The sequence below is a fragment of the Ischnura elegans genome, chromosome 10, assembly GCF_921293095.1.
Source record: "Ischnura elegans chromosome 10, ioIscEleg1.1, whole genome shotgun sequence".
Taxonomy (NCBI): Eukaryota; Metazoa; Arthropoda; class Insecta; order Odonata; family Coenagrionidae; genus Ischnura; species Ischnura elegans.
This window is the reverse complement of record NC_060255.1, coordinates 19,892,054-19,915,815: the sequence shown is the minus strand read 5'-3', so window position 1 is coordinate 19,915,815 and position 23,762 is coordinate 19,892,054. Positions and strand designations below refer to the sequence as shown.

At 38.9% G+C, this 23,762-nt stretch overlaps 1 protein-coding gene across 1 annotated transcript in view; it reads left to right on the top strand.

Annotated features, from left to right (window-relative positions):
• LOC124167007 (iodotyrosine deiodinase 1) overlaps positions 1 to 23,762 on the top strand; it is a 33,559-nt gene continuing 9,797 nt past the window's right edge. Inside the window, exon 1 of the mRNA XM_046544764.1 lies at positions 1 to 336. Within this exon, the coding sequence (XP_046400720.1) occupies positions 165 to 336 (172 nt within the window). The 5' untranslated portion in view covers positions 1 to 164. The remainder of the gene's footprint in view (positions 337 to 23,762) is intronic.

Here is a 23,762-nt window from a genome sequence, read left to right as displayed (position 1 = left end):
ATCCTCATTTTCTCGCCAGTTCTGTCCGCGACGCGTCGTAACGCGGTTCTTTGTCTTACGGCGCCGGAGAAAAGAAAAAAAAAGACAGAAGTGCTATTTAACAGTGAGCTAAGACAATATTGGATAAGTTCATCACACGGATTAACTCAGAACTAGGAAGAAAAATGTCTCTCGCGGATCAGATGCCCTTCCTGATGCAGAACTGGCCCTTAATCGCCACGGGAGTTGTTATGTACCTGACTTACCGGGCGTTCGCCGGTTACCTCGCTAAAAGCTACATCTCCCACACACAAGCAAACGGAATGCAGAACGGAGCGTACAGGACACCGGACCAAGGTATTTTTAATGAAAAGTACTATCTCAATTTTTGGCGGCTGTCTTGGTTGAAAACAGTGCTGAAATGTAGAATGTATAGTAACCGAGGGAGAAGAAAAAAGAGAATAGGACTTTTAGATGGAATGAGAGGGAGTAGGCCTCATTTTTTATTATTATTGAAAAGGCTTGTGAAGAGTTTGATCTAAAGTGTAACGCCTTAGGGTGCGGAAACGTGGACACTTAGGAAGGAGGACGAGAAAAGATTGGAGTCATTCGAGATGTGGGTCTGGAGAGGAATGGAGAAGGTGAAGTGGACGGAGAGGAGGAGAAACCATGAAGTGTTGGACATGGTGGGTGAGGAGATCCAAGATGAAATACGGTGGAGACAGAAGGTATGGATGGAGTAAGTACTTAGCGGGCAGGGGATGTTGAAAAGAGTGTTAGAGGGTAGAATGTTGGGTAAACAAGGGTGAAGAAGGAAGAGTAGGATTTTTAGATGGAATGAAAGGGAATTGGCCTTGTTGTTTAATTGAATTTAAAAGGGAAGTCCGTGAAGTGAGTGGAGGCAGAGGCAGGGGAGCAGAAAACTCTTAATTGATGAAATACTTTTATAAGAACAATAATATTTATTGCGAAATCAAAAATAAATCGCGTTTTTTTGTATTGGATTTGTTCCTGCGTTAACGCGCTATCATAAGAAGGAGTGAGGTTAGCTAAGATTTTTCGAACTGATGTTCCTCCTGATTGAATTTTATTTTTTCGACATTTTCCAACGCTGCGCGCATTCTGACGAGGTTCAATTAAAACTAGACCCAAACAATTGCCAGACAGAAATGTGGAGAATACAAGAAAATTCAATTTTGAACGGTCTACTATATGTTTCCCTTCAATATCATCTGCTACAGTTGGAAAGCTTAAAATACTTTAGATATACGAAGGACTAGATTTTTCTATTCCCATTAATTCATTCATTCTTTCGGGAACTTCCCCGTTTTCCGTCAAAAATCTTCGTATTTGTTTCTTCTGTTCTCCATCAATCCATTTTCCAGCATTTATCAACAACTTCCATGTATCTTCTCCGCTGATAATTGGTTTAAACATCATTTTCTCCACACTTATGTGTCCCGTCACTTCTTCAGCTCTCTTGGTGGGTATCCCTTTCGATCCTATCACCATTATTTAAGTATTCTAGCGATTAAGGCAGGTTTGCATGAAGCATTTGAGAGGTATTCTGGCAGCCTGCCCTCCCTTCATGGACTTACATTCACTATACTGCCAACTTCTTTTCATTCTATCAAAAAATGCCATTCTCCTTCTTCTTCCTCGTTTACCTAGCATTCTACCCAGGGGCGGATCCAGGATTTCTTTCTGGGGGGGGCACACCGATACCTCGTAATACAAAACGAACGCAATAATAATAGGACCGTATTAAAAATCTTGCATATATTTAAGGGTCTGGGGGGGCACGTGCCCCCGTGCCCCCCCCCCCTATGATTCTACCCTCCAACACTGTTTTCAACATCCCCTCCCCGCTGAATACTCACTCTATCCATACCTTCTGTCCCCTCCGCATCTCATCTAAAAGCTGTCTTTCCTCACCCATCATATCAAGCACTTTGTCGTTCCTCCTCCTCTCCGTCCACTTCACCTTCTCCATTCTTCTCAAAACCCACATCTCGAACGCCTCCAGCCTTCTCTCGTCCTCCTTCCTAGGTGTCCACGTTTCCGCTTCGTAAATCGCTACGCTCCAGATGAAACTCATCACTAGCCTTTTTTAATTTTTTATACAACCATCCTTTCATCAGACTCGTCCTGTCCATGAACGCCTCTTTCGCTAACGCAATTCGCTTCCTGATATCCGTATTGTTTTATCTGCTTTCCTATCACCTTAGTAGAGAAAATTCAATTCGAAAAATTATCTTAATGAATCGCTCAACGAATTTCTTCCTCTTGGCTCACCAGCGCACACCGGCTTTAACGAGACTCTGTTGAAAACGATAGATAAACAGCACATAAAATCTTATCCTGTGGATTTTTTAAAATAGTTGAGGAACTCTTTCAGAGGACGCTCAACCAATCTCGCTCAATCCGTCAAATTTTGCCTCTTTTCGTGACACTTTGCATGCTTAAAACTTACTTAATCATGGAGTAGAATCATTCAAGAATTAACCTTATCAACAATAAAGTTCATCAATCCGATGATTGTAAATCCCTATCCTAATCCAATTTTGTGTTAAAATCAATTATATAGTGAAATCAATTATGAGAAAAAGTGGACGAATGCATAAGTTATAATGACTATCCTTTAGGTTACTTAGAAAGCTAAAATTTCAGTGCGAATTGTAGGTTAACTGCATTCTTTGTTCATACAAAATAAAAGGCTTTAACAATAGTTTTTTTTTCAGAATTCATTCGATCGTTTTACATATCCTCCGTGCAAAAAAATCGAAAGTAACGAGATAAATACTCGTAAATGTAGCTGGTAACTTTAAAAAAACTTGTAATTGTTGCTAGTAAATTGTACACTTTTTTAAAGTAACTGCAACTGTGTCCAGCAACACATTTTTGCACTTCATCCATCTCTAGTTACAAGCATCATCATCATCTTAAGTCGTCAATACTAATATTGGTTTGACACTGTTCTCCAATTAATCGACTAACTAGTTTATCTTTTAAAAACTACATAACTATTCTGTTATGCTCACTTTACTGCCTGCTCTGTGTACCTCATAGTCTTCTTCTGCCTTTCCTCCCGTCCACCTGTCCGGTATTTTATTTGTTGAGCCTCAGCTTCCGTCAGACCATCGTTCCTGAAGGCAAATTTACATGTCATTGCGCAGGTTAGCACTGAAAACATCCGTTGAAAGTGTGAGAACCTGAGCTCGGAATTAGAGCAAGGGTATTTTGCCATCTCGCACACACGGATCCTCAAATTCGTTCTTGCAATGCAATTTTGACTGCGCTTCCGTACATACGTCAGATCGCGCAATAACGTACCCCATGTAAAAAGGCCTTAGTGAAGTTTAAATCATCCTTTATTTTGTTTTTTCAATTGACCGATAAAATTTTCGCTTCTTCCTCTTTCCAACACTTCTTTACAACACTTCCTCTCCCTCCTCCCCATTTTATAAATTCCAAATTACTGCTCATGATCAGCCTGTAACTCGAATTTTAAAACTCTATACCTGAGAAAATACGAAGGTACAATGATGTCAACATTTTCGGGCAGCGTCCACTTACGTTGTTTAATAATCAACAAATTGATGGCTTTCAACTAGCAAAAAAAACCGGTCGAGCATTTGCGAACAGTCAGGGTAGTTCATTTATTGGCCAGCAGAAAACTACTCCGCGAGGATTTCAAGGTTGTGTCCAAATACTCCACCCAAATTTGAGTCCGGGACCACCCAGTCTATAATACCACGCTGTATACACTACAATTAGGGATTTAACAACCTCTTCCTACTATTTTATGGATATTGTAAGAGATTATACTACTATGGGGAAGCTACCTGGTTCCATAGGGGGACGCTGATGATTCGAGGGAATATTGTCGTGCACTCTAATGTAACAAACAGTTTCTGCAATCGATGATTCTCTTATTATAACTTTCTAACTACGCTCATATTATCACATAAAACGAAAATTCACTTCCTTCAAATTAAGCTCGATGTATCACCTGACTTTAAGCTTGCTCAATTTTAGTTATTTCACGACCCAATGCATTGTCGAATAAAACGAAAGCTTAAGTTGCCTATTTAATTATTTTGCTTCCCTACACGAAGAAAAAATCTTATTTTTGATTACAATACAATGTGATATGTTTTAGATAGATGGATTGGTAAAGCCAGGCAAACACAAATTATTATGTTTTATATATACTATATCATCATTACTATTTCAAAAATAACGAATAGATATCACTTTCAAACTGTACTTGATCCAACATATGCCGTGTACTGTGTCAACACCGACACGCTATTCTAATAGCTCGAAACTAAGTCTTCACTCAAATGGAAATACTTGCAGTGAACAATCCATTACTTTCGACTTGGACTACTAAACACAACCGCGGACGGATACCAAGCTTAATCTCGAACAAGTCATAAGCAAGGGGGCAAAATGATTACAGGGTCAACGAAGGACGTCTAGAACACGAGTTTGGCCTCATTTTATTGGCTACAGATGACGCAAGACTCGGAGGCGAAATATCTGGTTCCAATCGGACGCCCGTGGAACGAGAAAGCATCAGTGGCAAGAATAAGATTGTGAATTGTGAAAGTCGAGTCATCATTACTAGGTATTAAATTTAAAAAAGATGGCCTTTCGTGCATAACTGAGTCGAATTTATTCTCAAAAAATATTTAAAAAGAAAATTTAAAAAATCTAAAAAGCTACAATACATGCTCCTTGCCAAAAATGAAAGAGAAGCGTAAACATAAAATGGAAAAAAAAGCATGATAAAAAAAGAAAAAAATGAAATAATTATGAAAAATTATGTTTGAAAATGCCAAGGTAAAAAATATGCATTTATCATAATAACACTGTTTTAAATTTTCAATGTTTAAGTTTCCTGCTAACACAAACGTAACCCTACTCATAAAATACAACCGCGCTTAAAATTAATTCAAATGTAAAAACGCTGGTATTAAAAAAATGAAAAGCTCACAGGAAAAGCTCTTACACGCGACAGCAGCCCATTCAATAATGTGATGTACAGTTTACACCGACACGAACCGAAAAAAAACAACGAAATGACAGATAATACGATGAGACCAGCACATATACAAGATGAGGTTAATTGAATGAAATAATTGAATTACAAAAATGGACACTAAAATATGAGCTCCAAAAACTCATGTTTTTTAAGTAGATAATCACTTGAAAACGTATCAGTGCACGAGCTATTAAAAGTCAATTGGGCTACGGTGAACACTGCATTGACACTATTGCTCTATATTCCGGGGACCAGGAATCAAGCCCTACGAAGAGTAAAGAAAGACATTCAATAGATTACCACAGGAAATACGTCAACTGTTACACAGTTTGTTTCAGGAAGAACCAGTAAAAATTCAGGAGGTGATAGAAGAGATAATTTTTAAGCTTTTTTTTCGATAAATATGGGATCGCAACTCCTTAGTTATCCATCACCTATAGGAATATATACTTTTTTTTAATGCAAATACTTATGTGTAGGGTGCTATCTAAGTTCGAAAGACCCTAGGTGGTAGGCAAAGAAATGTTAGCCATATACAAATTGAAAATAATTTTGATTCAAATTCAACTAAGCATCGATATCTTGCCAAACATTTCCTTTCTAAATTCTAGAAAATTCAACAACATGGCAAAAGATATTTTAAAAATCATTGAGAACAGTCGAGGAAGGAAAATATAAAAATTTATACATGATTTAGCCACCTGCGTTTTATTCATTGGAATACTTACGCAATGGTGTTCTCCAAATTTTATAAAATGTGCTGGCTTAAGTTTCGACCAATGTATGTACATAGAATCTACAAAATAGCCAAATGGGAGCATTTAATAAATCTTATGGGAGCATTTTGAAAATTATATCTTTGTGGTATTAGGAGAAGTTTAATCCTGTCAAAATATAATGAATCGGTAGTGATGTTAATGGAAATTGATACGGCTGGTAAAAATAAGTTTTTGGAAAACATGCAAGTGATGGCAACATGAACTTTAACATGGAAAGATCACGAAATCCGCAAACTTTAGGTGAAAAGGATAGAACGTATTAAATCGCTTCAGGCTTGATTTTGTGGAATATTGCTATATCCATGATAAAAACACAAATGGTAATATCCACGCTATTTAATTGACACAAATTTAAAAAATGACACAAAGTGTTGAAACAATGGTCGGTCGTTGAGTGTTAAATTAAATAGTGTGGAAATTACCATTTGTGTTTTTATCATGGATAAGGATAGAGGTTGTAGTACTTTCAAGAACTTTGTAACTTGCTTCTTAGCAGCTGAGGGATTTGGCTGGAGGGAGATTTGCCATTAAATAGCAATCTAAGAGCCAACTCAGACTCTGCTCTTGCACCAAAACCTTATTCATATGCATCCTGCGTAAAATGTCTTGGCAACTTTCTCCCGACCTATATGAGGTAACCGAAGACCTTGTTGGCTGCCAGCCGCTGCGAAGGGTGGTTAATTTATTCCAGAGCTACTTAAACGTCAACACACGTGAATCGAGGCTTCTTCATACAGCATCTTCATATTATTCTCGTGAATAAGATTTTGGGGAAATCATTTTCAAAAAGAGATGTTAGTCGTTTTCAACCATGTAATATTGTTTTATTTACTTGTTTTCACTTATATCAAATGCAATACCTTTATTAAATTAGCTGATTTTAATTATGCACCTTACCTTCATTAATTTCTACATCTACATCTACATAATACCCCGCAAGCCGCCTAAAAGGCGTGTGGCAGGGGGTGTTAGGACACCAGCCGTTTACAGCTAACAAAAAATAAGTGCTCAAACGAAGTTGGGACTAGCGTTTATTAAAGTCCTTTATGGTTCGGGGGAAAAACGAATTCGCATATCTATCCGTTCGGCAAAACAACTCTCTTAATTTATCACTTCTATCGGACCTGGAAATATAGTGTGGCTCTAATATTATGTTCACTGTGTCGCTCTTAAAGATATCCATTCTCAATTGTTCAAGCAATCTAAGCCTAGCGCGCAGCCTCCGAGTCTCCAACGGCTCCCAGCCTAACTCGCTTAACATCTGGGTAACACTGTCTGTACGCCCGTAGCAGTTTTTGACGAAACGCGCAGCCTTCCTTTGAATTTTATTCAGTTCGCGGATTAAGTCTTTCTGCACCGGATCCCATTTGCTCGCTGCATATTCAAGGTAATTTATGAATACGTGCCAATAATTTTTGTAAAATGTATCCAGAAACACTTCAATTTCTAGATTTTAATAACTCTGTCTGCTTTTTCTTAGTTTTTAAGGAAACGTTTTAATACGTATCACATATGATACATTATAGTTATAGACAACTTTTACATTAAATGGATATATATATCACAGATTTGCCAATTTTCCACAAAAGGTTTTCGTTTCACATACTTATTGAAAACTTCTCATTGGCGCCAGTACCTTTACCAATAACATATATAGATATCACCCGGGTAATCCTCTTACTCGTTTCAAATGGGGGGGAGCTGATTTCCTTCAACATAATTAGAAGCTGATCACCTTCGGTACATACTGACTGCTTTGAGAACCACACAGTATAACGACGGGGTGTATCATGTCTGATACACCACACGTTAGGCAGAAAGAATTGGGCCCTTCAGGTATAACTGGTAATGAGATTAATGTATCACATATAATACAAAATGCAGGATGGGGTTAAAAATGAATAAGGATTTCACATTTTTAATAATAATTACATTGAGTACAAGAAAACGAGTATGTTAGACGAACTTTCCCAAGAGTTAAAGCATAAATGTACACATGAACGATACCCTTATATTATTTATGTAGGTAAAATACCGAGGCGAGAAGTAAAATCGTTACGATTAACATAGCCTGAATTATTGAGGAATTTCGATTGGTAGAGTCAGAATGATCGAAGGGAAAAGTAAGATTAAATCCTTTGCGGAAATTTCAAGTAGAATACTTTTTGCGTGATGTTCAAGATACTTTGAGAGAACCTAGTTATTATGTTAGAAACGATCGTATGGATAAGATAAGGAAATAGACGGAAAAACCAAAAGATTAATATCATTAAATATCGTTTGCAAATTTTGTGCAATAAGGGTCCATAGTATTTGCGGTAGTTAATTTCTCGGATAGTCTGATTATTACTAGGTAAATTAGTATTTGCATGTGAGGTTGATAACTTATTTTATTTGTAAATACTATCTAGATATCTGCATGGATTTTTTGGCATGTCCTAACTCGTGCAAGAATCACTTACTTACCGGATCGGATACAGAAATAACTCAAGGGGGGCGCAAAAGATATCTTGAGCTACTTTTACTTATACCGTGATGAAAAATAATTAAGTCACATGCAAATTTTTATTTCAACTGATTATGCACTTTCACAAGACAACGTCATCTATGGTAGTGATGATGATATAAAAAAGTTACTGTTGTGGTTCTGCAATATTAGGCAATGCTGGCGGCCTCGCAAGTGGGGGGGGGGGGGCGCGCCCCCTGCCCTTCCCATATGTATCCTCCACTGCTTACTTAGCTAACTTTTCGGTTTGCTATTACTAACAAGTAGTTGTTTTACAATGTAGCGCGTCCGTGTCCTTAAACTCTCCTAGTATCTCGTCTGACCGCGTGTCGTTGTCCTGATCAGTGTGTGTGTGCCCTGATCACTCGAGTGTGCCTATGTCCGGAGAAAGAGCGCGTTTCTGATTAAGGCAAGGATAAGTGTTGCATGCCTGATGTGGAATCACCGCGTGCCGCACACCCTGATTGTGGCTTTCACGGTATCTTGTAGATATAGATAAATAAGTATCGGCAAAAAAATATTCTTTTAACGTGTAAGGATATCAGGGTAATGGATAAAAGCACGTTCCCAGACGGCACAGAATCCTCCGTATCTAATTCGTATGCATATAGTATCCATTGACAAAAAGCGACGGAGCGGTAGTCAATGGATACTATCTGCATACGAATTAGATACGGAGGATTCTGTGCCGTCTGGGTTGGTAGTACCTGAGATTTGTGAAGAGTTAAGACTGCGCTGGAGGTCTGAGTTCCTGAAGAATGTGAACATATAGTTGAGCCTTTGGAATGTACCTGGACAGTCACTGATAGCAACCATCTTATAAGTACAAAAAATTCAATTCATTTTAAAGATACGTGTTGCCACATCATTTTGCGACCACCGAACACCGTGTGAATTATTGGCTCCAGAACCATAAAACGCTATATTACCACCTAAATTCAGCGTAATTATATGCAGGATTACCGGTAGAACATAGATACTACTACTAAGGTACAGCCTCTACGCCTGAGTTTCAGAATAGCATCTCTTGTGTTACTCTGGGTTATTAATCATTAATGGTTACGTGGGAAACTTGATTAAGTCTAGAATTAAGAGATATCACGGGCGTCGATAAGATTTGTAAACAGTACATCAATAAGTAGCCGGCCCCTGTATCGCCGGGGTAAGGTCCTAGTCTTCCAAACCAAAGGTCACGTGGTTCGAGTCCCACCTGGGTAGTTTGCCCGTATCCAGGGCATGGATGTTTGAGATAATCCATAGCTATTGACATTTAGGATCCCCTGATGTAATGGCATTTAGTGTGCTGTTATTGGGGAGGTGAAGATAAAGATATAAGAGAATAAATAAAAAATCTATTGCTATACGAATGACAACCTCACGGTAAGTGCACCATATATGACCTAGTTTCATTGACTATTACTTTCTGCATCGGGTCGATTGGCTGCACCGATTTTCTTCAGTGATAAGAAAACTGTGTTTGCAGACGGTTATCAAATGTTAGTTCTACGCAAAGACCTTTGACTGTTCGAATAGATTACCGATCCACTAAACGACGAAGGAGATCAGGCTATAAACCTCGTGTTCTCATTAAAACCACCTTCTCTTGGCAGTGAGAAATCCAAGAACCGGCGAGTATTTCTCCAATAAATTGTTACTAAGCATTTAACACCAAAAAACACTCTACATTCGCACTTAACGCAATTTTTGACGGGAATTTCAAAGATTTTTAATTAAAATGTGATCATGCCATAATTTTTCTAAACGCAATGCAACTTTTTAACTCGCAAATTTAGCGACTTCACTGGCGATATTTTGCATTTATGCCGTAATTTCTAGATTTCGAGAATACACAGCCAAGATTTTAGTGCTGATTTTGACGCCTGATTTTGTAACGTTTCTCTCAGAGTTTGTGATATCCAGGAAAGATCCAGACTATTTATGAAAATCAGGCTAGATTTGTGAAGAATTATCGCAGGCTTTCCCGTAGTACTGTGGCGTACGGGGGTCCAGACCCCCCTTAAATATAAAAACACAATTATTTTCCTTCATAAAAGAAAACAAAATATTGAAAAATTGTGAATTTAAAAATATTTCTTTCGCAAATTAATTTTTTTTATTATAAAAAGGGTTAAAATTAGTTTAAAACCCATTATATAGTACCCTGTTTTTTTTATCCCCCCCCCCTGATTTTGGACCAACCCCAAACGAAATTCCTGGCTACGCTACTGTCCGTCGTGATGGAGAACTTGACCCGGTGGAAATCCCGAATAACCAACCATGAGACTAGCTTCCAGTACATTTTATCTTTATAATTATCAAAAGGTAGGTCATCTAATTGTTGAGGTAGAATAAACTCAACAGATTTTGGCGTTACTTGGTGGAACGATGAAATATTCATGGTGAAATAAAAACACAGTACTATTCCACAAACTTATATTTTTGCAGTCTACTAGTTTCGACGTTTACACCGTCATTATCAAGTCTTGATAATGACGGTGTAAACGTCGAAACTAGTAGACGTTGAGGTAGGTTTACATGCACCAATTTACGAATCGTGCCGGCCTGTCCCTCCTCTCATCATGGAAATTTCAACTAAAAATAAGACCTATTGCCTTTCATTCAATATAAAAATCTAATCTTCTTTCCTGAATACCAAGAATTTTTTCCTATAAAACAGTACTAAGCATCCCCTCACCGCCTAAAAACCACTACTTACCTGCTTCCTATCCTCGCCCACCATGTCTTGCACTTAACCATTCTCCCTTTCTGCCCACTGAAATTCTTTTTCCATTCTCATCAACACACACACCTCGAAAACCTCCCTACATTCTTGTCCTCTTTCCTCTGCGTCCACGTTTCCGCGCCGTAAAGCGTTTCGGGCGAATGCCAATCAACGGGGACATCCCGGAGTAAAATAATAGGATGGTTTCCTATTATTTTTTATTGCCTAAATCGAAAGATTATTACTCCTGGAGTACGCATTTCACGCTCTTAGATTTTAGAATGACGATATCTATTTTTCGCGATTAAACGAAAAGTGAAAATTTACAAGCACGCGAAAACGCGACGGCTAAGAATGAATGATGGGAAAACCCCGTGTGACGTCATTCTGGTTCCCGCTGTCGTCGTGTGAGGTGAACTTGGGGCGAGGGTATGTGCGCCTCTGCGATGCAGGCTGCTAGCAGGTAGCAGAGTACCCTGCTAGCAGGTAGCAGAGTACCCTGCTAGCAGGTAGAACTTGGCTGAAATAAGGATTATTAATACCCTATCAAACGAGGGAAACTTTTCGAACTTTATTTTAATGGGTGATTATTAAGAGATGTTTCCCTGAGCTCTGTGCCTCATGCATGCATTGGTAATCTCAGACGATGTAAAACTCCTATCTACTCGTATAGAAACTAGGTCCCTGTGACGTCACGTGGAGTGACATCGCATGGGCGGCAATTTGGCCTTTTTCAAATGCGGTTAAAAATGCCCATTGGCATTCGTCTAAACTGGGATTTCTAAAATCAAATATTTTTTATATTATGAATACACTAATGGCGGGTAACGAATCGCAATCAATGCCTTTCGCTTTCTTTGATGAAGGCAACTACCCTATTCCAACATAAGCACTAAGTTTCTACCATTGATGCTAAAAGCTGACAAAAAACAAGCGTTTGGGGAAAAACTGATGGGAAATTTTTCATACACTTCTGCACTAGCTATCTTTATGTATTTATCTCAATGACCTTAATATTTGATTATCCATTTACAATTGCAGCATAAGGAATAGATTTTGTTCATAAAACGAATTGAATATTTACTACAGCGAAAGTATCACTTGTAGGATCTCTATCGGGTTCGGAAAATAGCCTTAGTTACTCTTACACTCAGGATAATTGAATTTGCAGAACCTATGGCATTAAGGTGAACTACATTCAATGGTTTCCGGCTCAATTTTGTGGAAGTTAAACTTCTCAAATGACGAAACGACTTCGTTTCCTTCCACGGATTAACTCGTCTAGTGTTTACTCGTCACGGATCTATTCGTCACTTAGTCGTCACAAGTTATCACTTGATAATGACGTCTTGAGGTTGAAACATGTCGTAAAAGAAAATAAAATCCGTGGAAGAAAACGAAATTGTTTTGCTATTTGTTAAGGTGAAATAATTTCTTCGTGCGTGCATGTTGCCTTTTGTATTATCAGAACGTTTTCTCTACGATAAGAATGGAAAAGGTTTATACTAGTTGGCAGTCACGTAGCCGGATATTTTCTTTGCGGAGTGCCGGGAAGGTATGCTGGTTACCTACACCGGTAATTTGTTGTCGATTCGCACGCATCGAAAACCAAGCGTTACATTAACTTTGCTATATAATCCGTTGGACTAATTCTACACGTTATCTACCGCTAGTAACAAATATGATGGCGAATGGCGTATCTTTGTGGAATCGATTATTCATAGCGAACAATAATAAAAATACTTTTTACACTTCCACAGGATTATTTTAAGTCGCGATCATGGTTTCTTCGAACAGTCGTCATCGTCTACGATTTCGATACCAGAATTAAAATAATCCTGGTTAAGTGTACAATTTTTTCTTATAGGTTCGACATGAATTCATCGCTATTTATTGGTAGAAATTGTGAAATGTTACTATATACAAAAAAATAGAGTGCCAGAGGACAGATGCCTCTGGGCTGGTTGTCTCCCCAGCAGGTGTATCGCATGTAGTCACCATGAGGACAAAGACGAAGACGTTTTATCAATTGTCGCTGTTGTTTAGCAACAGTTCCCAGCTGTATTGCTGTCTTCTAGGTATTACTGGAGATTGTTGATTCATGCATTACATTTTTTCCACTTTTAATGAATTATTATTATTAACTACCGATTAAGGTAGGTTTCCGTGGAGTGCTTTAGAAGAATTTCGGGAGTCTCCCCTTCCATCATGAACTTCCTTCTTCAATGCACAAAAATACCTACTCCCTTTCATTCTACTAAAAATTCTATTCTTTTCCTTCCCCTCCCTCGTTTATTTAACATTCTCCAATAGTAGTCAATTGTAGGCTAGGGTTGATTGGGGTTGGGGGTATGGGAAGAGTTAAATAATGGCGTCACTCGCCACGTCGGCTCATTGCATGTACTAATGTTTTCCATTGTTATAATACTGCATGGACTTGCCATAGGAATTACAAACCGTTGGCAAGTTTTGCCTTTTCATGAAAGTGCGTGTATTTTTTGCTATTATGCGTAATATTTTATGACCATGTGGTGTGCATGTGGCGGTCCTCTTTCATGCTACATGCTAGTGATTGATCACCCCCTGCCAAACACCCTAGAGGTGGCTCGTTGGGTATTATGTAGATGTAGATGTTAAGGGCGCATTTAGGAGTTTCTGCCATTCGGATACGTTCTTGTTAATTTGTACGTGCATTAGATAATCGCCTGAAAACGTGCCGACAGCCAGGCGTGGGAAAGTGAATTTGTCGGTGAGGTAATTCCTTCTGATCGTGCGAGGCCAGGCGATTTCGGAATTCGCAGCATCCGTAAAAGGAGCAAGGGCAGAGGAAAGATGACACCAGACTCCGCGACGGCGTAATCAATATAACCGACTAACGCGCATGCGCCGAAAACCTAGGATTTTCGGCACAGGGGGGGAGGTGGGGGCAAGGTCGCGAGGAGTATTTTATTTCTCGAAAATCGTCCACGTGCGCCCAAAGGGTCATTGGGCGTTGGGAGAGGGCAGGGGGCCTCAATCATTATTTGTTGCGATCAAGCTGTCCCGGTGCACCATATTCACCCTAACCAGCCAGTTCACATAACAATAATTATTTTGCGCCAATGAATGTGTTGGGTGTGTAGTGTGGCGTTTGTGTGAACAGAAACTTAAATCTATTACATTTTTTTGGCATGAGCTTTTTATTTTGTGATTGTTATTGTTATGTTTTCCATAATATGCTTTTTATTAATAATTTTAATATTATTATTATTATTTTGGTTTTTTTAATTTCCTCATTTTTTATTTTGCAAGTGACAGTTTTTTTTACTTTTCTTCTGTTTTTTTTCCTCACTATTATTATTATTATTTTTTTAATAAGACTTTTTAGAAAATTTCTAGCAAATAGTGCAGTGAAAAATTAACTAATACCACAAGAAAGAAAGACAAAGGAAAGACTCATATACGAGTTATATGTTGAGGCAGTTAGTATGTTGCTGGAATTGATGGATCATTGGCTGTCGCGTGCCCGATTGAGCGCAGATTCAGGGTCGTTTGCTTGTGGTCACTTCGTATAAAATGTTCACGCTTACGAAACATTTAATCGTGTTTTGATTTCCTTATCATAATAATTCCTAAAATAGCATTTATTTATTCAGGCATGTAAAATACATTAAATATCCTCGCGTACTACAATACAAAATCAACCAACCAACATTCAAGCAATTATTCACCCTCTCTTCATCCTAATTAATGCAGAATATTCATAAGGTATAAAATATCCCTCATGCCCTGCAAATCAAAATTAGTTCGATTTTCGACGAGTTTTCTTCATGGAAATTCATTGTAATAAGATACAAACAGACGTAGTAATTTTCCACACCTTAATAAAATCAAAAATTAAATCAAAATCAACGGAAGATCGAACAAGCATACACTCAACTTCTCCTTGGACTTGTTCTCAACAGAAAATACGTATTTTCTACTTATTCTCTCTGTTTTGAGCCTTTGTATAATACGAGAAGAAGCCATTCCACGCCAACAATACCTCTTCCCGAACTAATCCTTAATCAAACACATATACACCAACTAGAACAAAAAAACTGCCCCTTTTAAAAGCACGCCTCACTTTCCTTCAAAAAACTATTTAAGTATAATTCTTCTACATTCGCTGGGAGCCCATTACTCTCAATCATACGCCAATTTGAAGTAGGTACACGGCAGCGGCGGATACAGATTGGGGGCGCCCCCCCCCCCCATGCGGGTCCGCCCGTATTGCCAAACATTGCAGAACCACAAATGTGACTTTTTTTAATCATAAGATGGAATTGTCTTTTATATGTGTACAATCACTTTAATTAATTTTTTTTACTCCGCCTGTGACTTGATTAATTTTAATTGCGATAAGAGTAAAGGCACCTCAAGATATCTTTTGCGCCCCCCCTCCCCTTGAGTGATTTCCGTATCCGCTACTGGTACACGGTGCAATATTTGTGACGTAGAGACTTCCATCTGACCAAAACATCTTTCGCTGCAAAACACAATGATCTTATTACATTAGCGTCAACATTCGTAACCTTTGAGAACCATCAGAAATTAGAGTTCTCCTTCTCTTCCATTTCAACAGATCTCCCTCCAGGATTTGAGGTGTTTGAGATTAAAAGTTTTCCTGGATATCACTCAATTACTTATACCACTTATTTTTTATCAGAGCGCGACCCGGGCTTCAATGAATCATCATTATCTTCAGGCGCAAATTATGATTTTAAATAATATAATAGAATACCACAAAGTAAATCAATAGTTAGTGAATTACGTTTGAGATTTCTGTTTCGGCATCGGTAGTCTCTAAAATTGTAAACGTAATTATATTTCTCCCCGTTTTCAGATGCAATAAAGTCATCGACAGAGATAAGACTCACGCAAGCAGCCATTTTGGCGAGTTTCACACGCCGAAAGTTTACAAGATTTCATCTTCGGGCGATGCGTCTCGCCTCAACTCACGCGAACGATTCCAGACTTCTGATTGGCTGAAAATCTCTTTTTCGCGTCTCTTCACCTGAAACGCGTCCATGAAAACGTATCTTTGCACAGGTGTTAAACGAATTAGTCTGAGAGACGCTAGAGACTCGGGAGTTGCGCACAAAGCTTACACTACTTGAGCAATAGGGTAGTTTCCTTTGTCAAAGAAAACGAAAGGCATTGTTTGCGATTCGTTACCCACCATTAGAGTATTCATAATATACAAATTATTTGGTTTTACAAATCCCATTTTAGACGAATGTTAATGGCCAATTTTGAAAAAGGTCAGATTGGCGCCCATGCGATGCCACTCCACGTGACGTCACAGGGACCTAGTTTCTATAAGAGTAGACAGGAGTTTTACATCGTCTGAGATTACCAATGCATTCATGAGGCACAGAGCTCAGGGAAACATGTCTTAATAATCACCTGTTAAAACTGGCTAAGGTCGGAAAGTTTGCTTCATTTGAAAGGGTATTATAATAATACAACCTTATAGGCCACATCTTGAGACATGATGGCCTGATGAAGACAATCGTCGAAGGACAGGTGGAAGGCAAGAATGGAAAAGGAAGACCTCGAACAAAATATATGGAACAAGTAAAGAGAGATGTGAAAGAGAGGAAATACGTAGGAGTGAAAAGATTAGCTGATAGGAGAACTGAGTGGAGAGCTGCGTCAAACCAATCCTAGGATTGTTGACCAGTGATGATTATAATAATACTTATTTAAGCCAAGCGCTACCTAGTAGCAAGGTACTCTACGCTACCGCCATGCTCAGCAACAAGCAGCCTGCATCGTAGCGGCGTTCATAGTCTCGCGCCCAGGTGGCCTCACACAGCAGCACCCAGACGTTCACACGGGCTTTTCCCAGCATTCATGCTTAGCCGTCGCGATTTCGCGCGCTTGAAAATTTTTACTTTTCATTTAATCGCGAAAAATTGATATCGTCATTTAAATATCCAAAGGCATGAAGTACGTAATCCAGGAGTAATAATCTTTCGATTTAAGCAATAAAAAATAATATGAATCCAAAATTATTCAGAATGGATATCTTTAGGAGTGAACATCACATTAGAATTCTACTACATTTCAGGCCCGACAGAAACTATAATAATAACTAATAAATTAAGAGAGATATTTTGCCTAACGGATGGGTATGGGAATTCGTTTTTCCCCGGAACAATAAAGGACTTTAATAAAATATAGGCGTAATGACGTTAGAGTATTTCCTTTTTCACGGTGAAGTAAAGACCCAGTACTGTCATACAAAAATTTTATTTGCTATGGACTAGTTTCGACGGCTATACCGTCATTTTGAAGACAAACAGGAGGAGTAATTACACTAATTTTTTTTTACATATATTCGACAAAAGTTTTAAACTGGATGTTTTAGTAATTTTCGAAAACACTAAATGTACTCTTGCACCTAATACCACAATTTCAAATGACATGACTGACTTCCAGTGTTCTCATTTCTTGTCAATTATTTTAAAATGTGACTTCTTCCTTTCCGATTCCCTCTTACCACCATTAACTTCATCACCACCTGACTTCCCATCCGACATCTCCCTCCCCAGATTTCATACTCTTATGCTTGGACCCTCCCTCTAACCTGCCCCCCCTTCCCTCATCTGGTCTTCAGTAGCTTACCCAAGAATTTCGTTCAAGGGGGAGGGGGTCCAAAACCAGAGGGAAAAATTTTTGAAAACCAGGGTGCTAACTAGAGGGTTTTAAACTAATTTTAACGCTTTTCGTAATCGAAAAAACTTCGTTTTTCAAAGGATTATTATGTAAATTCATGATTATTCAATATTTTTTTTCTTTTATGAAGCTAAATAACTGTGTTTTCAATATTTCGGGGGGATCCGGACCCCTGGGCACCCCTCTCGCTACGCCACTGCTGGTCTTCCGTCCCCCAGTGGCGTAGCGAAGGGGAGGTTCGAGGGATCCGGACACCCCCCTCCCCAAAAAATATGAAAACACAATTTCTTTCCTTCGCAAAAGAAAACAAAATATTGAAAAATCATGAATTTACAAAGGATTTCTTTGACAAATGAAGTTCTTTCGATAATGAAAATTGTTAAAATTAGTAAAAAACCTTCTACTTGGTACCCTGTTTTTTTATTTCCCCCTGGTTTTGGACCCCCCGCGAACGAAATCCTGGAGCTACTCCACTATCCTCCCCCCGCCTGTTGTCGGACATGTAAGGCTCGACATTAAGTGCTCGTGTTTGTCTTGAGAATAACGCTATAGCCGTCGAAACAAGTCAACAGCAAATAAGAGTTTGTGGAACAGTACTGGGTTTTTGATTTACCATCTTTCCACTACGTCACGCCAAAATCAGTGGATTCATTTCCTTTTTACTTGTCAATGGCACAGTAGCAAGGACATCAGGAAGCGAATGGCACTTGAAAAAGAGGCGTTCATGAACAGGAAGGAGCTTGTGAGCGGATCGTTATGTAAGAGTTTAAAGAAAAGGTTAGTGAAGAGTTTGATTTGGAGTGTAGCTCTCTACGGTGCGGAAACGTGGACACTGTGGAAAGAAGACAAGAGAAGATTGGAGGCATTCGAGATGTGGGTATGGAGAAGAATGGAGAGGGTGAAATGGACGGAGAGGAAAAGGAACGACGAAGTGCTCGACATGGTGGGTGAGGAGAGGCAGCTTTTAGATGAGATGCGGAGGAGACAGAATGTATGGATGAAGCGAGTACTTAGCGGGGAGGGGATTTTGAAAATTGTGTTGGAGGGTAGAATGTTAGGGAAACGAAGGAGGGGAAGGAAAAGAATAGGATTTTTAGATAGATTGAAAGGGATTAGGCCTTACAGTGAATTAAAGATGGCAGTGCTGGAAGGAAAGGGAGGCTTCCAGATCACTTCTTGAACACTCCATGGAAACCTACCTTAATCGGTAGAATGCTATCATAATATCTTGTCAATGGCTTGTGTCCAAACACCCCCACCACACGCATATTGAGGTGGCTTGTGGAGTATTATGCAGATGTGGATAGATGTAGATGTATTTCATTCACATCGGTCGGAGTGATAAGACGCCTGACCCATACCGCGAAAGCCTACACTATAAGATTACTGATCCGCTATTTCCCTCCGTTTGCAGTGATGCGATTGAATTCGAATATCATTGAGTTATTTTTACGGCAAGTATCGGATTCAGGCTCGTTCCACTATTAGCCTTCGGCGGTCACCAGATAACCAGCCACTCAAAATCTTTATCGTCCCCAAAGACCCTTTGATCGGACTGCTTTCACGAGATACCAGAGATCTTTGGCCTATTCGCTTGAGAGAATTCATGAGATATCGGAAAAAATTGAGATTCGATGAGGGATATAAGGAACAAGGAATTAAAAAGGTAGCAAGAATATTTTTCTTGGAGAAAATACAATAACTTATTACAGAAGGAGGCAAGGATTTTTCGATAAATCGTATTTGTATAGAGCCCATGCATTAGAAAAATTGAAAGAGTCTGAGGATTTCATATCAAGCTTCATGTTTACTATACCAAGGGAAACCATGTACGACGACTTTCATCGGTTTTCATACATGTAGTGCTAGAGGAAATGTAACTGTTTTTTTGTTCTTACACGATGTAGTCCATAAGGAGGGTAGAATGTTCAAGGATGTTACATGAACTTAATATATTCCACTCATAGCAGAAGTTATGGAAGGACTCACTCAGTGACTAAACCACAATTTGTTTGGATAGGTAATAGTGGAGCTCACCCCGGACTAGGCCATAGGCGTGTGAATTTCACCCTTGAGATCATAAAAAAATACTTATTTGTAAGTCCAGTTTACAAATAATCCAGCGTATGAAGGTCTGTATCTATTCAAAGACAAATCTTAAGAACGTGTTTCAATTAAATTATGGTATCTTCCTTTGCTCTGCCAGGAAAGGGTACTTTTTGAATTAAGTCATTACTGTTATTTATTTATTTCGAAGCAAGATTGCATGCATTACGCATTGCGTGCATTCGAGCTTGAATTGAATATTTCGATATTATCGTTCTACGATTGATGCTTTCTCCGTTTAACAATGGAAAATTACTTAGTCGTTATTACTCCTATCGGCATGACGAAATTCCACAAGGTTGCGGCGGCAAATATTGAATCTATTAGTTTTTCGCAGCATGATCGAAGGCATTAGTAAACTCCCTTTTGCAATGATTTTTTGTTCTTACACGATTTACGTGGAAAAGGGAAAAATTGATCTCACTCACTCAGTAATTCAACCCGAAGTTTTGTTTTGATATGTGAGGGTAGAGGTCACCCCGAATTAGGTCAAGGGTGTGTGAATTTCACACATTCAGGTCCATTAGCATAGGCATAGTCTTTGATGTCTCTGGTAACCACCAAAACATACCTCTATGAGTGAACATGCATAACAAACGACAGTCGATTGCTTTCATGGGAACAGAGTAGCTGGATATCAGTATAAATAATTATAAAAATCAATTTAAACGCATAAATAAAAATTAAACGTAAATATAAAGAAGTAAACATTTTTAAACTTTGGCCAAGAATGAATTTCTAATCACCCAACCTGACCACCGACACGCGATATTATTCATGGATAGAGAGATATGTATCAAAAATGTATCTTTAACTGTCACAGTGGATATATATTTTGTTCTCATGTTTTAACAACGGTTAAAGACCGGCTTTACTCAATTTTACACGGATTAAAATTGTAGCAAAAGAACTGAATAATTTGTTCGCCCTATAATTATATTTATGTGTGGCTTGAACCTTAAATTCAATAAGTAAAAAAAGGGAGCAATAGTGTAGTTGCTTTCATTAAAGAAAACGAAAGGCATTGATTGAAATTCGTTACCCACCATTACTGTATTCATAACATACAAATTATTTGGTTTTAGATATCCTACTTTAGACGAAAGTTAATAGTCAATTTTAACCTATTTGAGAAAAGGCCAGATTGGCGACCATGCGGTTCCACTCCACGTGACGTCACAGGGACCGAGATAATATACGACTAGTGAAGATTTTTACATCGTCTGAGATTACCAATGCATGCATGTGGTACAGAGTTCAGGGAAACATTTCTTAATAATCACCTATTAAAATTGCCCAAGTTCGAGAAGTTTCCTTCGTTTGATAGGATATTAATAATCCTTATTTGAGCCAAGCGCTACCTGCTAGCAAGATACTCCGCTACCTGCTAGCAGCCTGCATCGCAGCAGCGCTCATAGCCTCGCACCAAGGTCACCTCACACGGCGACAGCGGGAACCAGAATGACGTCACACGGGTTTTTCCCAGCATTCGTACTTAGCCGTTGCGTTTTCGCGCGCTTGAAAATTTTCACTTTTCATTTAATCGCGAAAAATAGATATCGTCATTTAAAAATCTAAAAGCGTGAAATGCGTACTCCAGGAGTAAAAATCTTTCAATTTAGGCAATTAAAAAAATTATAGGAAATCACCCTATTATGGCTCCTTTTCTGTGGAAGAAAGTATAGAAGACTAAGATTTTTTGGGATGCCTATGAGAAAGCAAATTCAGGGAATTTTAGGAGCAAAATTAAGCCTGAATCACACGATCCTTTGTTACGGCCTCTATAGAGATGACTAGAGCGACCGTTTTCCGGGACCGAAAAAGCGATCGCTCGAGTGATCATTTTTCTGAATCACGCGGTCCCTCCCGCCGTATTTTTTCGCATCATTTCCGATATCACAGCTCGTTGTCATAGGACCCGCATCGCGAAAAATTATAGCGCGTTTATGTTTGCCTATCTCGTTTCCACGATTGTCAAACTTTGCGCTGCAATCGCTCCATACAGGCATGCGCTCCGATTGGCTGAAATGGTGTTTCAGTGACGTTTTCAGCGACGGAAAAAGCCAACAGGCGAGTGATGAAAAAAGTGATAGGAATCGTGGGCGTACCCTGCGAGGGGCAAGAGGGGGCAGCTGCCCCCCCATGAGCAAAAATCCCAAAACCCTTCGAGGTAAATCAGGACTGGATTGAAATGAAAGTTTTCCGCAAATTTTCTATAAACCCACGAAAAATGATATAAATATAAGACATGTAGCTAAAATAATTTTTAAAAATAATATTAAAGACTAAGAAAGAAATGAAACGCTGTTATAGTTTTCTTCAAATGTTGGTTTCATTCGACCTTTTCCAATCTTAAATTATACAACTTGAACAACCATGGCTTGCTCCCCTCTCCCTATTTTTGATCCTGGGTACGCCCTTGTTGGGAATTCTCATCATTGGAGTGATCGCGAAAAACAATTGCCGGCGACGATCATTTCCGAGTGATCGCTGGAGTGATCACTCGAAAATGACGAAAAAAAATGATCGTCTGATTCAGGCTTAAGCAAAATGGGGGGGCAAAATATGAGATGAAAATTAAAGGCAACGAAACTAGAAAACAAGAAAATCTGAGAGAAAAGCTTGGCAGAAAAGGGAATGGAAGCGAAAAAAGATCCATAATTGGAGGTAATTAGACGGGGGCCATAGCATCGTATTACAGTGGCGCCGACTCCGTGGGGCCTGAGGGGGCCCGAGCCCCCTCAAAAATTCGTTATAGGTGTGAGGAAAAAATGTGTCAGGCTTGTTGATTTTCCCCGGAGTGTCCAGATATCGATATTCGAGTTATCAGGGTTCTAATGTTGATAATATGACTCTTCTAAAATGCTGAAAAAACTTAACACTCACTACTTATATAATTTCCCGGGGAAAGATCCCGGTTTGGGCCCCCCCAATATTTTTTGTAAGTCGGCGTCCCTGATCGTATAGAAGGTGAGACTGGATGGATGCCCTTAGTTTTGGGTTAGAGAGGAATATAACGTTGTTAAAGGAGATTACGGAAAAGTAAAGGTGAAAGAAATATTACGTTCCATTAGTAGTGAGGACCACAGCGAGTTTGGAATGTGGAACTCAAGATAGGCGGGCAGAAACTTGAGCGGGCAGAGAAATTCAGCTATTTGGGCCTTTCATAAATGAGCTCATCTGGCAGGAGTAGTATCTTGTAAAAGAGGCATACAATCATTGAGCAATGGATAAAAGATTTTTTTCAAAAAGTAGAATGTAGATTGCCATAAAATTGTCTTTTTCCTATTTATAAATAGGACATAAAGTAAAATAAAGATCCTTAAATACTCCTTTTCAAATAAATATTATGTGGAGAAGTGCTAAGTATTTTACTTCATCTCCTACAATGGATTTCCACGAAGTATCAGCCTCCATCATTCGTTAAACCGGCGCAAAAATTGCTAAGCACTTGAACATGCCTCGTGTAAATCCTTATGAACTTAAGCCCAAATACACAGCCGCAAATTGGCTAAGTAGCCAATATTATTAAAGTATTCTACAGATTAAGGTAGGTTTCCATGGAGTATTTAAGAAATATTCTGGAAATCTTCTCTACTTTCATGGAATTCCTAAATTCAGAATTCTTTTACTTACTTTCATTCTATCTGTAAATACTATTTTTTCCTTCCTCTCCTTCGTTTACCTAACATTCTACCCTATAAAGGCATGGTTACACGATACATTAACCCGTACGGGTTAATGTTTTAATGTATGAACGCGAAAATGAACGCCAAAATGCACCATGTAACCACCCAACTTGTGCGAATGCATGCACAGAAAATAGAACCTGTTCTAATTTAGCTCATGCATTCGTACATGTTCCGTTCCGGTCCACCAAAATCATTCACGCAAACGTACATTAACTTGTACGTGTTA